The 15,196-nt window shown below is 46.1% G+C and overlaps 1 protein-coding gene across 1 annotated transcript; it reads right to left on the bottom strand.

Moving 5' to 3' along the window:
* Positions 1-11,997: 11,997 nt before the first annotated feature.
* On the bottom strand, positions 11,998-13,935 carry LOC115174855 (fatty acid-binding protein, brain). The gene is made up of 4 exons (XM_029733798.1): positions 13,774-13,935; positions 13,452-13,624; positions 12,754-12,855; positions 11,998-12,281 (listed from the first exon to the last, which is right to left on the bottom strand). Exons 1-4 carry the CDS (start codon positions 13,844-13,846, stop codon positions 12,231-12,233), a joined length of 399 nt encoding a protein of 132 aa, XP_029589658.1. The 5' UTR covers positions 13,847-13,935; the 3' UTR covers positions 11,998-12,230.
* Between the last annotated feature and the right edge of the window lie 1,261 nt (positions 13,936-15,196).

Below are 15,196 nucleotides of genomic sequence, written 5' to 3'. Positions count from 1 at the left end.
TTGCTTCAAATCCACAAAAGCCTTGTTTGCGGCTGGGGACCATGTGTACGGTACCTTGGGAGAGGTGGGTGCAGAGAGGGGAGCCACCAGGTTGCTGTAGCCCCAAATGAAATGGCGGTAAAAATGAGCAAACCCCAAAAACCGCTGTAGCTGCACCCTAGATGTGGGTTGGGGCCAATCTACCACCGCTGTCACTTTTTCCGGATCCATCTGAACATTCCCTTCAGAGATGATGTATCCCAGAAAAGTGATTGTGGAGCGGTGGAACACTCACTTCTCCGCTTTAACAAACAACTGGTTCTCATGAATGCACTGAAGAACTTGTCGAACATGGAGAACATGTTCCTGGGCAGAACGGGAGAAAACCAGAATGTCATCGAGGTATACAAAAACAAACTAATTCAACATGTCCCGGAGCACATCGTGGAACACAGCAGGAGCATTAGTGAGTCCAAACGGCATGACCAGGTACTCATAGTGTGTACTTGCTGGATTGAAAGCAGTCTTCCACTCGTCTCCTTCGCGTATCCGAACAAGGTCGTAGACATTCCGGAGGTCCAGTTTAGAAAAGATGGTTGCCCCCTGGAGAGGTTCGAAAGCCGAGGAGAGGAGTGGTAGCGGGTACCGGTTCTTGACCGTGATGTCATTGAGACCTCGCTAATCAATACATGGACGCAGGGTCTTGTCCTTCTTTCCCAGAAAGAAGAACCCTGCGCCGGCAGGAGAGGCCAAAGGGCGAATACTTCCAGCCGCCAGAAAGTTTTCAATGTACTCCTCCATGGCCTTGGTCTCAGGGCCAGACAGGGAATAAATCCGACCTCGAGGTGGTGTGGTGTCTAGGAGGAGGTCAATCACGCAATTGTAAGGACAATGTGGAGGAAGGGAGGTAGCATGAGCCTTACTGAAAACCTCCCGAAGGTCACGATACTCTGTGGGAACAGCAGAGAGATCCGAGGCTGAACTTAATCCAGCAGGCAGTCGTTTAGGGGAAGGCTGCGCCACATTTAGGCAGTGTGAGTGACAGAACGGGCTCCAACCCAGGATTGAACCAGTGGTCCAGTCAATATTGGGATTGTGCTTCTGGAGCCAAGAAAATCCCAAAACCACAGGGATGTGAGGAGACTCAATGAGAAGCAGCTGTATTGACTCACTGTGATTACCAGATATCCGCAGAGTCATGGGAACAGTGCTGTGCGTGACTCTGCCAATGGACCGGCCGGCCAGTGCTCTGGCGTCCATGGGAACGGAAAGGGGTTGAGTGGGAATACCTTGTTCAGATACCAGGGTACCGCCATTAAACTCTCATCAGCCACAGAGTCAATGAGCACCCAAAAAGACTTTGACTGGTCTCCCCACAGCAGAATAACATCAAAAGGGGTACAGGTAATAGGAATTAGGGAATTCCCAGTCTGACTCACCAGAGTACTTGTACCTGCTAATGATCTAGGTCTCCTCACTGGACAGGTAGCAATGAAATGCCCTGCAGCACCGCAATACAGACAACTGTTGGAGCTTAGCCTATGTGAACGTTAGCTAGGCGGTAATCTAGCTCTTCCCAGTTGCATAGGTTCTGGTGTATCCGACTCACCCGTCGTCTATGATTCTCGAGGGAGTTCGGGTGGCTTTGGATCCTCTTGGAAAAGCCATCCTCGGAGACTTCCGGGTTCCCTCGAAGGTGAGTGAGCCACTGCGGATGAACGAGTGTGCCCGAGACCAGACCTCCTCTCACTCCTGCATTCCCTTAGGCATCCATCAATTCTAATGGTGAGGGCGATGAGGGAGTTGAGGTCCACCGGTAGTTCCCGATCAGCTAGCTCATCTTTTACCACCTCAGATAATCCATGAAGAAAAGTATCGAAAGAGACTCCGGTTTACAGGCACTCTCGGCGGCCAACGTGTGAAAATCCCCTGCGTAGTCTGCCACACTATGGGAGTCTTGACGTAATTCAAGAAGTTTACTGGCCGCCTCCCGGATACCGGAGAATCGAATACCTTTCTCACTTCTGCCATGAAATTCTCCAGATGACAACCAATGGCGGATTGTTGCTCCCAAACTGCCGTAGCCCATGAGAGCCCCCTTCCCGACATTAGCGTAATAACATAGATCGGTCTGAAGGAAACAAAGATGGCTGTAGCTCAAAAATAAGAGAGCACTGAGAAAGAAAACCCCGGCAGATACCAGGATTCCCAGAATATCGCTCCGGAAGAGGTAAGCGGGGTTCTCGGGGAGCCGGGGTAACTCCCTGATTTGCTCCATAATCTCCTTAAACCCTTGGTCGTGGCGTTCCGTCAAGGAATGGAGCCCTTCCAGAAGGTCATGTAACAGCTCCTCATGTCTCCCAAAAGTGGCTCCCTGCAGGGAGACAGCGTGGCGGAGCTGGTCCAAGTCTGCTGGTCTGTCATGGCCAGTTCGTACTATAAGGACACAAGGCGAGACACAGATGCAGACACAGGAGGCAGATGGTTAGAGTCTTTGTTGTTTAATTACAATTCAAAAAGAGTAGGCAAGAAAATGGTTGTGGACAGGCAAAAGGTCAAAACCAGTACTGAGTCCAAGAGCTAAAGCATGGCAGACAGGCTCAATGTCAGGGCAGGCAGAAGGGTCAGGCAGGCGGGAACGGAGTCCAGAAAAAAACAGGTAAGGGTCAAAACTGGGAAGACTAGAAAAAGAGAATAGAAAACAGGAGCACGGGAAAAACACGCTGGTTGACTTGAAAACATACAAGACAAACTGGCACTGAGAGACAGGAAACACAGGTATAAATACACTGGGGAAAACAAGTGACACCTGGAGGGGTTGGAGACGATAACAAGAACAGGTGAAACACATCAGGGCATGACAATAACTTACTGTGAAAGGCTTACTTTCAATGCAGTTTTAAGAAAATAGAGTTAAGAAAATCTTTAAATCAACTAAAGTAAAAAAAAATTCAAAGTAAAATAAAATAGCAACAAGGTACCGAGTCAATGTGCGGGGGTACAGGTTAGTCGAGGTAGTTTGTACATGTAGGCAGGGGTAAAGTGACTATGCATAGATAATAAACAGTGAGTAGTAGCAGTGTAAAAACAAATGGGGGGGTCAATGCAAATTGTCCGGGTGGCTATTTGATTCATTGTTCAGCAGTCTTATGGCTTGGGGATAGAAGCTGTTAAGGAGCCTTTTGCATCTAGACTTGGCGTTCTGGTACCGCTTGCTGTGCGGTAGCAGAGAGAACAGTCTATGACTTGGGTAACGGAAGTCTTTGACAATTTTTTGTGCCTTCCTCTGACATCGCCTAGTAGATATGTCCTTAATGGCAGCAAGCTTGGCCCAGTGATGTACTGGGCTGTACACACCACCCTCTGTAGCGCCTTATGTTCAAATGCCGAGCAGCTGCCAAACCAGGCGGTGATGCGACCGGTCAGGATGCTCTCGATAGTGCAGCTGTAGAACGCTAGCAATAGTGTATCATATTAGGCTAACGTATTATAAGTTGTGCAATAATTTGGGACATGTTGTCTTATTGAATCATTATGGAACAAAGACCATAAATAGCAATTTAAACCTAGTAAACGGTTCATGAAAACTAGTAGCATATGTGAAAGTGTGTATGTGTGAGTGTGTGGCATCAATATGCATGTGTGTCTTTTGTGTGTTTGTGAGTGTATGTACTGTGTGTGTGTGTGTGTGTGTGTGTGTGTGTGTGTGTGTGTGTGTGTGTGTGTGTGTGTGTGTGTGTGTGTGTGTGTGTGTGTGTGTCAGTGTAGTATTTTTAGGTGTGTGGGTAGAGTCTAGTGAGTGTACATAGAGCAAGTGCAAGGGTGTTAGTGCAAAACAATTAAGATAAATAAATAAATAATGAAGGGGGTCAATGTAAATTGTCCTGGTAACCATTTAAGTAACTGTTCAGCATTCTTATGGCTTATAAACTCAGTCAACTGCGTTTATTTTCAGCAAACTTAACATGTGTAAATATTTGTATGAACATAACAAGATTCAACAACTAAGACATAAACTGAACATATTCCACAGACATGTGACTAACAGCAATGGAATAATGTGTCTCTGAACAAAGGGGGGGTCAAAATCAAAAGTAACAGTCAATATCTGGTGTGGCCACCAGCTGCATTAAGTACTGCAGTGCATCTCCTCCTCATGGACTGCACCAGATTTGCCTATTCTTGCTGTGAGATGTTACCCCACTCTTCCACCAAGGCACCTGCAAGTTCTCAGACATTTCTGGGGGGAATGGCCCTAGCCTTCACCCTCCGATCCAACAGGTCCCAGATGTGCTCAATGCGCTTGAGAGCCGAGCTCTTCGCTGGCCAGTTACCAGCCTCAAATTGCAGCCCAAATAAATGCTTCACAGAGTTCAAGTAACAGACACATCTCAACATCAACTGTTCAGAGGAGAATCAGGCCTTCGTGGTCGAATTGCTGCAAAGAAACCACTACTAAAGGACACCAATAAGAAGAAGAGATTTGCTTGGGCCAAGAAACACTAGCAATGGACATTAGACCGGTGGAAATCTGTCCTTTGGTGTGATGAGTTCAAATTTGAGATTTTTGGTTCCAACTGCCGTGTCTTTCTGAGACGCAGAGTAGGTGAACGGATGATCTCCGCATGTGTGGTTCCCACCGTGAAGAATGGAGGAGGAGGTGTGATGGTGTGGGGGTCATTTGCTGGTGACACTGTCTGTAATTTATTTAGAATTCAAGGCACAATTAACCAGCATGGCTACCACAACATTCTGCAGCGTTACGCCATCCCATCTGATTAGCACTTAGTGGGACTATCATTTGTATTTCAACAGGACAATGACCCAAAACACACCTCCAGGCTGTGTAAAGGCTATTTGACCAAGAAGGAGAGTGATGGAGTGCTGCATCAGATGACCCGGCATCCATTGTAATGCGGGTGTTACAAAGGGGACCTAGGCGCGGCGTGCGAAGTGCTCATATTTTACTTTAATGAAACACTAATAACAAAACAACAAAAACAACCGTCAACAGTTCTGTCAGGTACAAGGAACAAAACAACTACCCCAAACAACAGGGAAAAAAAACCCTACTAAATATGACCTCCAATTAGAGGCAACTAGGACCAGCTGCCTCCAATTGAAGGTCAACCCAATAAACCTCAACATAGAAATAGATAAACTAGAAACTCAAACATAGAAATAGAAAACATAGAACAAACACGAAAACACCCCCTGTCACGCCCTGACCAATCTACCATAGAAAAGAACAACTTATATTGGTCAGGACATGACAGTACCCCCCCCCCCCCCCAAAAGGTGCAGACTCCGAATGCAAACTAAACAACAAAAAAAACACAAAACCAACCCCAAAACAAAAAACAAAAAAACACAAAGGGAGGGTAGGGTGGGTGAAAAAATGTCTATGGCGGCGGCTCTGGTTCCGGGCGTAGTACCCCCACCGCCCGCTGATCCCCCCGTTCTGTTTGTCCGGAGGAACCAGACCATGGATCATCTTCGGCGGCGGTTGGCGGTCCCAAGCCTCCGAAGATGATCCATGGTCTGGGACCGCCAACCGCCGCTGAAGACTCTGGGCTAAAAGCCACCGCCGAAGACTCTGGGTTGCAGACCACCGCCAAAGGATCTGGGCTGCAGACCACCGCTGAAGGCTCTGGGCTGCAGACCACCGCTGAAGGCTCTGGGTTGCAGACCACCGCTGAAGGCTCTGGGTTGCAGACCACCGCTGAAGGCTCTGGGCTGCAGACCACCGCTGAAGGCCGAGTGCTCACAGCAGGCACTGGCTGTACCGGGTTATGGATGCACACTGGAGGGAGAGTGCGAGGAGCAGGAATCGGTCTCACCGGACTGGGAAGATGCACTAATGACCGAGTGCTCACAGCAGGCACTGGCTGTACCGGGTTATGGATGCGCACTGGAGGGAGAGTGCGTGGAGCAGTGGAACAGGAATCGGTCTCACCGGACTGGGAAGACGCACTAATGGCCGAGTGCTCACAGCAGGCACTGGCTGTACCGGGTTATGGAGGCGCACTGGAGGGCGAGTGCGGGGAGCAGGAACAGGACGTACTGGGCTGGGCAGGCGCACTGGAGGCCTGGTGCGTGGGGCTGGCTTAGGAGGCGCCAGACTAGTAACACGCACCTCAGGGCGAGTGTGGGGAGCAGGAACAGGACGTACTGGACTGGGCAGGCGCACTAGAGGCCTGATGCGTGGGGCTGGCTTTGGAGGCACCAGACTAGTAACACACACCTCAGGGCTAGTGCGGGGAGCAGGAACAGGACGTACTGGGCTGGGCAGGTGCACTGGAGGCCTGGTGCGTGGGGCTGGCTTTGGAGGCGCCAGACTAGTAACACGCACCTCAGGGCTAGTGCGGGGAGCAGGAACAGGATGTACTAATGACCGAGTGCTCACAGCAGGCACTGGCTGTACCGGGTTATGGAGGCATACCGGAGAGAGATTGCGAGAGGCAGGCACATGCTCATCACAATAAGCACGGGGAGTTGGCTCAGGGCTCACCCCTGGCCCAGCCAAACTACCCCCCCCCCACAAATTTTTTTGGGGGCTGCCTCTCGTTCTTCCCCGGTAGGCTCCGATATCTTTCAATGACTTGCCCCCAAGTCCAGTTTCTCCTCTCCATCCATTCCATGTATGACCAGGTGTCCATCTCTGCCTGGGCACGCCGCTTGATCGTCATGGTGGGTAGTTCTGTAATGCGGGTCGTACAAAGGGGACCAAGGCACGGCGTGTGAAGTGCTCATATTTTACTTTAATGAAACACAAATAATAAAACAACAAAAACAACCGTCAACAGTTCTGTCAGGTACAAGGAACAAAACAGAAAACAACTACCCACAAACAACAGGAAAAAACACCCCTACTAAATATGACCTCCAATTAGAGGCAACTAGGACCAGCTGCCTCCAATTGAAGGTCAACCCAATAAACCTCAACATAGAAATAGATAAACTAGAAACTCAAACATAGAAATAGAAAACATAGAACAAACACGAAAACACCCCCTGTCACGCCCTGACCAATCTACCATAGAAAAGAACAACTTATATTGGTTAGGACATGACAGTACCCCCCCCCCCAAAGGTGCAGACTCCGAATGCAAACTAAACAACAAAAAAACACACAAAACCAACCCCAAAACAAAAAACAAAAAAACACAAAGGGAGGGTAGGGTGGGTGAAAAAATGTCTATGGCGGCGGCTCTGGTTCCGGGCGTAGTACCCCCACCGCCCGCTGATCCCCCCGCTTCTGTTTGTCCGGAGGAACCAGACCATGGATCATCTTCGGCGGCGGTTGGTGGTCCCAAGCCTCCGAAGATGATCCATGGTCTGGGACCGCCAACCGCCGCTGAAGACTCTGGGCTAAAAGCCACCGTCGAAGACTCTGGGTTGCAGACCACCGCCAAAGGATCTGGGCTGCAGACCACCGCTGAAGGCTCTGGGCTGCAGACCACCGCTGAAGGCTCTGGGTTGCAGACCACCGCTGAAGGCTCTGGGTTGCAGACCACCGCTGAAGGCTCTGGGCTGCAGACCACCGCTGAAGGCCGAGTGCTCACAGCAGGCACTGGCTGTACCGGGTTATGGATGCACACTGGAGGGAGAGTGCGAGGAGCAGGAATCGGTCTCACCGGACTGGGAAGATGCACTAATGACCGAGTGCTCACAGCAGGCACTGGCTGTACCGGGTTATGGATGCGCACTGGAGGGAGAGTGCGTGGAGCAGGAATCGGTCTCACCGGACTGGGAAGACGCACTAATGACCGAGTGCTCACAGCAGGCACTGGCTGTACCGGGTTATGGATGCACACTGGAGGGAGAGTGTGTGGAACAGGAATCGGTCTCACCGGACTGGGAAGACGCACTAATGGCCGAGTGCTCACAGCAGGCACTGGCTGTACCGGGTTATGGAGGCGCACTGGAGGGCGAGTGCGGGGAGCAGGAACAGGACGTACTGGGCTGGGCAGGCGCGCTGGAGGCCTGGTGCGTGGGGCTGGCTTAGGAGGCGCCAGACTAGTAACACGCACCTCAGGGCGAGTGTGGGGAGCAGGAACAGGACGTACTGGACTGGGCAGGCGCACTAGAGGCCTGATGCGTGGGGCTGGCTTTGGAGGCACCAGACTAGTAACACACACCTCAGGGCTAGTGCGGGGAGCAGGAACAGGACGTACTGGGCTGGGCAGGTGCACTGGAGGCCTGGTGCGTGGGGCTGGCTTTGGAGGCGCCAGACTAGTAACACGCACCTCAGGGCTAGTGCGGGGAGCAGGAACAGGATGTACTAATGACCGAGTGCTCACAGCAGGCACTGGCTGTACCGGGTTATGGAGGCGTACCGGAGAGAGAGTGCGAGAGGCAGGCACATGCTCATCACAATAAGCACGGGGAGTTGGCTCAGGGCTCACCCCTGGCCCAGCCAAACTACCCCCCCCACACAATTTTTGGGGGGGCTGCCTCTCGTTCTTCCCCGGTAGGCTCCGATATCTTTCAATGACTTGCCCCCAAGTCCAGTTTCTCCTCTCCATCCATTCCATGTATGACCAGGTGTCCATCTCTGCCTGGGCACGCCGCTTGATCGTCATGGTGGGTAGTTCTGTAATGCGGGTCGTACAAAGAGGACCAAGGCGCGGCATGTGAAGTGCTCATATTTTACTTTAATGAAACACAAATAATAAAACAACAAAAACGACCGTCAACAGTTCTGTCAGGTACAAGGAACAAAACAGAAAACAACTACCCACAAACAACAGGAAAAAACACCCCTACTAAATATGACCTCCAATTAGAGACAACTAGGACCAGCTGCCTCCAATTGAAAGTCAACCCAATAAACCTCAACATAGAAATAGATAAACTAGAAACTCAAACATAGAAATAGAAAACATAGAACAAACACAAAAACACCCCCTGTCACGCCCTGACCAATCTACCATAGAAAATAACAACTTATATTGGTCAGGACGTGACATCCACAATCACCCAACCTCAACCCAATTGAGATGATTTGGGATGAGTTGGACCACAGAGTGAAGGAAAAGCAGCCAACAAGTGCTCAGCATATGTGGGAACTCCTTCAAGACTGTTGGAAAAGCATTCCAGGTGAAGCTGGGTGAGAGAATGCTAAGAGTGTTTAAAGTTGTCAGGATTTTTTAAACACTTTTTTGGTTACTACGTGATTCCATTTGTGTTATTTCATAGTTTTGATGTCTTCACTGTTATTCTACAATGTAGAAAATAGTCAAAATAAAGAAAAACCCTTGAATGAGTAGGTGTGTTCAAAGTTTTGACTGGTACTTTATACACTGCTCAAAAAAATAAAGGGAACACTTAAACAACACAATGTAACTCCAAGTCAATCACACTTCTGTGAAATCAAACTGTTCACTTAGGAAGCAACACTGATTGACAATAAATTTCACATGCTGTTGTGCAAATGGAATAGACAACAGGTGGAAATTATAGGCAATTAGCAAGACACCCCCAATAAAGGAGTGGTTCTGCAGGTGGTGACCACAGACCACTTCTCAGTTCCTATGCTTCCTGGCTGATGTTTTGGTCACTTTTGAATGCTGGCGGTGCTTTCACTCTAGTGGTAGCATGAGACGGAGTCTACACAAGTGGCTCAGGTAGTGCAGCTCATCCAGGATGGCACATCAATGCGAGCTGTGGCAAGAAGGTTTGCTGTGTCTGTCAGCGTAGTGTCCAGAGCATGGAGGCGCTACCAGGAGACAGGCCAGTACATCAGGAGACGTGGAGGAAGCCGTAGGAGGGCAACAACCCAGCAGCAGGACCGCTACCTCCGCCTTTGTGCAAGGAGGAGCAGGAGAAGCACTGCCAGAGCCCTGCAAAATGACCTCCAGCAGGCCACAAATGTGCATGTGTCTGCTCAAACGGTCAGAAACAGCCTCCATGAGGGTGGTATGAGGGCCCGACGTCCACAGGTGGGAGTTGTGCTTACAGCCCAACACCGTGCAGGACGTTTGGCATTTGCCAGAGAACACCAAGATTGGCAAATTCGCCACTGGCACCCTGTGCTCTTCACAGATGAAAGCAGGTTCACACTGAGCACGTGACAGACGTGACAGAGTCTGGAGACGCCGTGGAGAACGTTCTGCTGTCTGCAACATCCTCCAGCATGACCGGTTTGGCGGTGGGTCAGTCATGGTGTGGGGTGGCATTTCTTTGGGGGGCCGCACAGCCCTCCATGTGCTCGCCAGAGGTAGCCTGACTGTCATTAGGTACCGAGATGAGATTCTCACACCCCTTGTGAGACCATATGCTGGTGCGGTTGGCCCTGGGTTCCTCCTAATGCAAGACAATGCTAGACCTCATGTGGCTGGATTGTGTCAGCAGTTCCTGCAAGAGGAAGGCATTGATGCTATGGACTGGCCCGCCCGTTCCCCAGACCTGAATCCAATTGAGCACATCTGGGACATCATGTCTCGCTCCATCCACCAACGCCACGTTGCACCACAGACTGTCCAGGAGTTGGCAGATGCTTTAGTCCAGGGAGGAGATCCCTCAGGAGACCATCCGCCACCTCATCAGGTGCAAGCCCAGGCGTTGTAGGGAGGTCATGCAGGCACGTGGAGGCCACACACACTACTGAGCCTCATTTTGACTTGTTTTAAGGACATTACATCAAAGTTGGATCAGCCTGTAGTGTGGTTTTCCACTTTCATTTTGAGTGTGACTCCAAATCCAGACCTCCATGGGTTGATAAATTGGACTTCCATTGATTATTTTTGTGTGATTTTGTTGTCAGCACATTCAACTATGTAAAGATAAAAGTATTTTATAAGATTATTTCATTCATTCAGATCTAGGATGTGTTTTTTTAGTGTTCCCTTTATTTTTTTCAGCAGTGTATATTGTTGAGCAGTGTATAAAGGCTCTCCAAACCTGTTTTATTTGTATTTTTCCCAAATACTTTCCTAATCCTAAATACTATACAATATCAGAGTATTTTCTTATCTACCAATTGGTGCTGAAAATGAGATATATGAGTGTACTTGCGGCTTTCTTTCATTTGATCCCTAATATTCTTAACATTCTCTCCATATATTCTAGTGAGTCTGTCAAAAAAAATTGAATTAAATGTACACCAAATTTAAAGGCATGATCTTACATACATGTACTGAAAATGCTATTAAATTAAAACTCCATGAGAAAATCTGTTGGCCAGCAAGTGGGAGGGTTGGTTGAATTACATTTATTCAGCGCATGCAATGGAACTACACCTGCAAAGCCAGTTAAGCACCTGCATAAGAAGTGCACAAGAAAGCATACGTAGGAAAGGCATACATTTTCTGTCTGAATTGGGCCCATAGAGAGCAACGGTATTAGAGTATTTTTGCGGGCACTTACTCCATGGCTCGTTGGCCAAAGCTTATGGGGAAATTAATGGAGTTTTTGTAGGATTTTTGTATAAACGCAGAAAATAAGCTCTGCGGTAAACACAGTCTTAGCCAGGGGATCTTATAAGTTTTGTGCTATGAGTTCCTCTTCATCAGCTGACGTCCCTTTTGTGAATTGTGACGGTCATGTTAACTGATTGGTATTATCTCACAGAACAAAACGTGTACGATCTCCAAATCAAACCTGTTAACCTCAGACCTTATTTTCTATGTTTATCGCAAAACCCTATCTTTTCACATTTATTTTCTCTATATGAATGTCTGAACGAAACAGAAGTAAATAGTTTGTGTTTTTTAGGATTACGAGCTGGCGAGCTCTTGATTTCACCTGCGCAGCTCTACAAAATAATTGTTAGTGCACGCAGACACAGCCGCACAGACAAATGCCCCTTCGCCACACTTTTATAACATGGTCTTCCAAGGCATGTGAGCTTGAGTTCTGCTGATATATTGTATCGAATAGTCATGACATGAATACATTGTGGCTGACACCTGTTAGGCATGCCCAATCCTTGAGTGAGTGAATATGTTAATGTTGAGGAAATTGCACAACAATGGGCATCAAACAGTCATTTACATAATAGAGTAAAAACATATAGAATTTTGAGTGCATGTTCTTTTATTTGAGTATGTTTCACACAGGTTTACAAATGATGAGCTATCATCAAATAAACATATATAAAAATGTCTTACAAAAAAGACTTCCAGCCCATGTTGTAAAACATTTGGAAGGATGAAGTGCAAAGGTCAGCATGCAGTAAAAACAAAACACTTCTTGGCTGTAGTCCAGTAAAATGGACTCAAATGTTTTAACTAGTGATGTCTCCCAGCTCATGCCTTCTCATAGGTACGCACTGCCACAATGTCTTCAAACGTAAGAGTCTGCGAATGAGATCAAATAACAAATACATCTCTGTGCATTGAGGATATCAAACATGAAATACAGTATAAATAACATTCATAATCATGATAAGTAAGATATTGCTTGATGGACTCTTAAAATAAGAATCCAGTTCCTATATCACATCAGGTCAGACTGGAACTGAAAGTTGCATAAAATTGACTATTAGAGGTCACTCCTACAATTTGTGGGAAATGTAAAACTAGAGTCATAATGTTAAACTGATGAGGACCATGCAATTTTTTAAAACTTATTTGCACATATCTCTACACTGAGAACTATGCTACTATGCTCAGCAGTACCAGCTTCAGCATAAAGGCTTTCAGCATAGAAATACCCTCTACGCCATTACTAGTACTAGTACTAGTGTAGCCATGCTTCCCCATCACCTTGTTTCAACATCCATATTACCCAGCAGTTCTAATTTCAGAATACATTTAGGAAGGCTCTTACCATGACCAATTTTCCATCCTTGATTTCTCTCACAAACTTGGTCTCCTTGCCGTCCCACTTCTGAACGTGAGCAAGCTTATCTCCATCCAAGCTCACAGTGGACTGCAACCAGATGGGACAAATAGGTCAGAATATTGCTCTCAACAACAAGTTAAATATAGTTACAATATATTATGGTAACTTCTATGAAGATATAAATGCAATACTTCCAAAGTCCCAATGTTTCATAATCCAGGTCATATTACTCTTACAAATAGCTTAAATTTGTAATAAAGTTATTTTGGACCAAAATGTATGAAGTTCATAATGCAGCTAAATATAAACAAATTGAATGAAATTTGTCAAGTAAACTTGTTAGTCAATGCATTATTAAATGTTGGAAACAATAAATTAAAATGTTGGACTGGGCTCTTTAACAGGTTCCTCAAACCAACCCAGTGAAAAATATAAGAGTTTTTCTAGCTGACAAAGCCTATTTTCAAGTGCAGTGTCCAGTGCATATATTGGGGTGGCAGGGTAGCCTAGTGGTTAGAGCATTGGGCTAGTAACTGAAAGATTGCAAGTTTGAATCCCAGAGCAGTTAACCCATTGTTCCTAGGCCATAAGAATTTGTTCTTAACTGACTTGCCTAGTTAAATAAAGGTAAAAAAAGTTATATTACATATAAAGGTAAGAACATCCCATATTGTAGCACTTACTTTACAGTTTCTGTCATCTGCAGTGGCTTCATCAAACTCCTCTCCCAGTTTGAAGGATATTTCAGTGTTCTTGAAAGTACTCTGGGTTTTAACGACCACTTTGTCCCCCTCTTTTGCGATGATAACGGTTGGTTTGGTCACATTTCCGACCTGCCTTGTTGCAAAGCCAACACCTGTGAAAGTAAAGAAAAAAGGCAATGAGAGGTGGGATCATGCAAAATGAATCACCTGACGTGAACTACTGTACATTATGTCATTGAATACAGGTAATAAATCACTTTTCTTATTATTAGTTCATAACTGTAAAGTCATGAAAACTTACCAAGTGCTTTCATGTACTCATCAAAGTTGTCACTGTCGACCAGTTTCCAGGTGGCGCAGAAGGCATCAACCATGATGAAGAGTTAGAGGACCGTGCAATAAGAGAACTGAGGTAAAGTTGATACGGATGGTGCCGGAGTCAATATGAGCTTTTTCACATAAACCTTCATTATTTGTCTGGGGCTTATTAATATGCTCATAGGGGGTGGAGACTTACTTACCATTGGCTCAGGAGATACTTTCTGTCTTCTGATTGGTGTTGAGAGCTTGTAAAGCTATACTTTGATTTTCACTTTACATAGCATATATCATGCCATGATTTGACACACCTATTGCAAAATATACATATTATTTATCAACTGCTTGTGCATTGATTGCAGTTGCAGATCAGTCTTGTTGTGACTTAGAGTAAACATGCTAGCTACACTAACCACTGTCCTTGCTCTGCAAGACAGACGGTAAATGGAATGTGTCAGATCTAGGGCTGAAAAACCACCCAACTGGAATCAGAGTTTGTTTGACAAATCTTTGTCATTAAGTGGATTAATCCATTCTTACAGTCCCATGGGCTTTCTGCATTGAGGACAGTTATTATGCATTCAAGTACCAATGTATTTGTTTTAGGCAAAGATAGTTCTTCATTTTCAGTATCCTAAATCTGAAGGAAAGTAACAATCAAACATTTATGTCTCGCATATTATTGGGTAGGCTATGGATACAGTAATTATTCCTTAGCATGATTAGGTTTTGACTATTCTGATTAAATATATGCTTAAAACATATGGTATGCATGTATGAATACTATTAGGAGACAATCATCTTTTTTAACTAAAGATTTTCAGCATAATGTTCAGTGCTTTGTTTCCAAGAGCTTTGAAATTTGATACAGAGATTTTTCTGTGTAGTTTAATAGAATGTAGACGTATTATTACAGTAGCATGAATAATCCCTATTTGAAGAAATATGTCTCCTTGATGTATTGTTTAATATCTATACTCAGTTAGTAAGTTGCTTTATATTTCATGACAATAAAAAAGGGTGTTAAAAAAATATAATGTATATTTGCCAGTGGATTTTGTAAAAGATCCATTCATGTTGGTGTGAAAGAGATGTTTGGTGCCCTCCTCTGGCCAAATCAGTCCCCACCAGACACTATGGTACAATATAATGAGAGATATAAATTACATCTACAAAAACAACATGGTTTAATTTTTCAAGGTATTGTAGCCTTTCATTCGTGGCAAACAACACACCACAATATTCTGGTTCCATGGCTAAGAAAAGCTCTGCTGATGTACTGTATTATTGCAGATGACTAAGGAAGAGTAGGAGAGACAATATAATCACCATTTTACTGCCAATGATTAAACAAGGTAGGTTGGTATCAATTTCACTGTGCAATGAGATGCCTACTTGTACAAAGA

Source organism: Salmo trutta, chromosome 35 (genome assembly GCF_901001165.1).
Source record: "Salmo trutta chromosome 35, fSalTru1.1, whole genome shotgun sequence".
Taxonomy (NCBI): domain Eukaryota; kingdom Metazoa; phylum Chordata; class Actinopteri; order Salmoniformes; family Salmonidae; genus Salmo; species Salmo trutta.
This window is presented reverse-complemented; position numbering and strand designations above follow the sequence as displayed.

Bases quoted from the DNA above. Each gene is read 5' to 3' on its own strand.
- LOC115174855 (XM_029733798.1), bottom strand. From the start codon at position 13,846: ATGGTTGATGCCTTCTGCGCCACCTGGAAACTGGTCGACAGTGACAAC. The intron at 13,625-13,773 runs GTAAGTTTTCAT...TTACTTTCACAG, and splicing joins TGAGTACATGAAAGCACTTG to GTGTTGGCTTTGCAACAAGG. The intron at 12,856-13,451 runs GTAAGTGCTACA...ATCTGGTTGCAG, and splicing joins CAGATGACAGAAACTGTAAA to TCCACTGTGAGCTTGGATGG.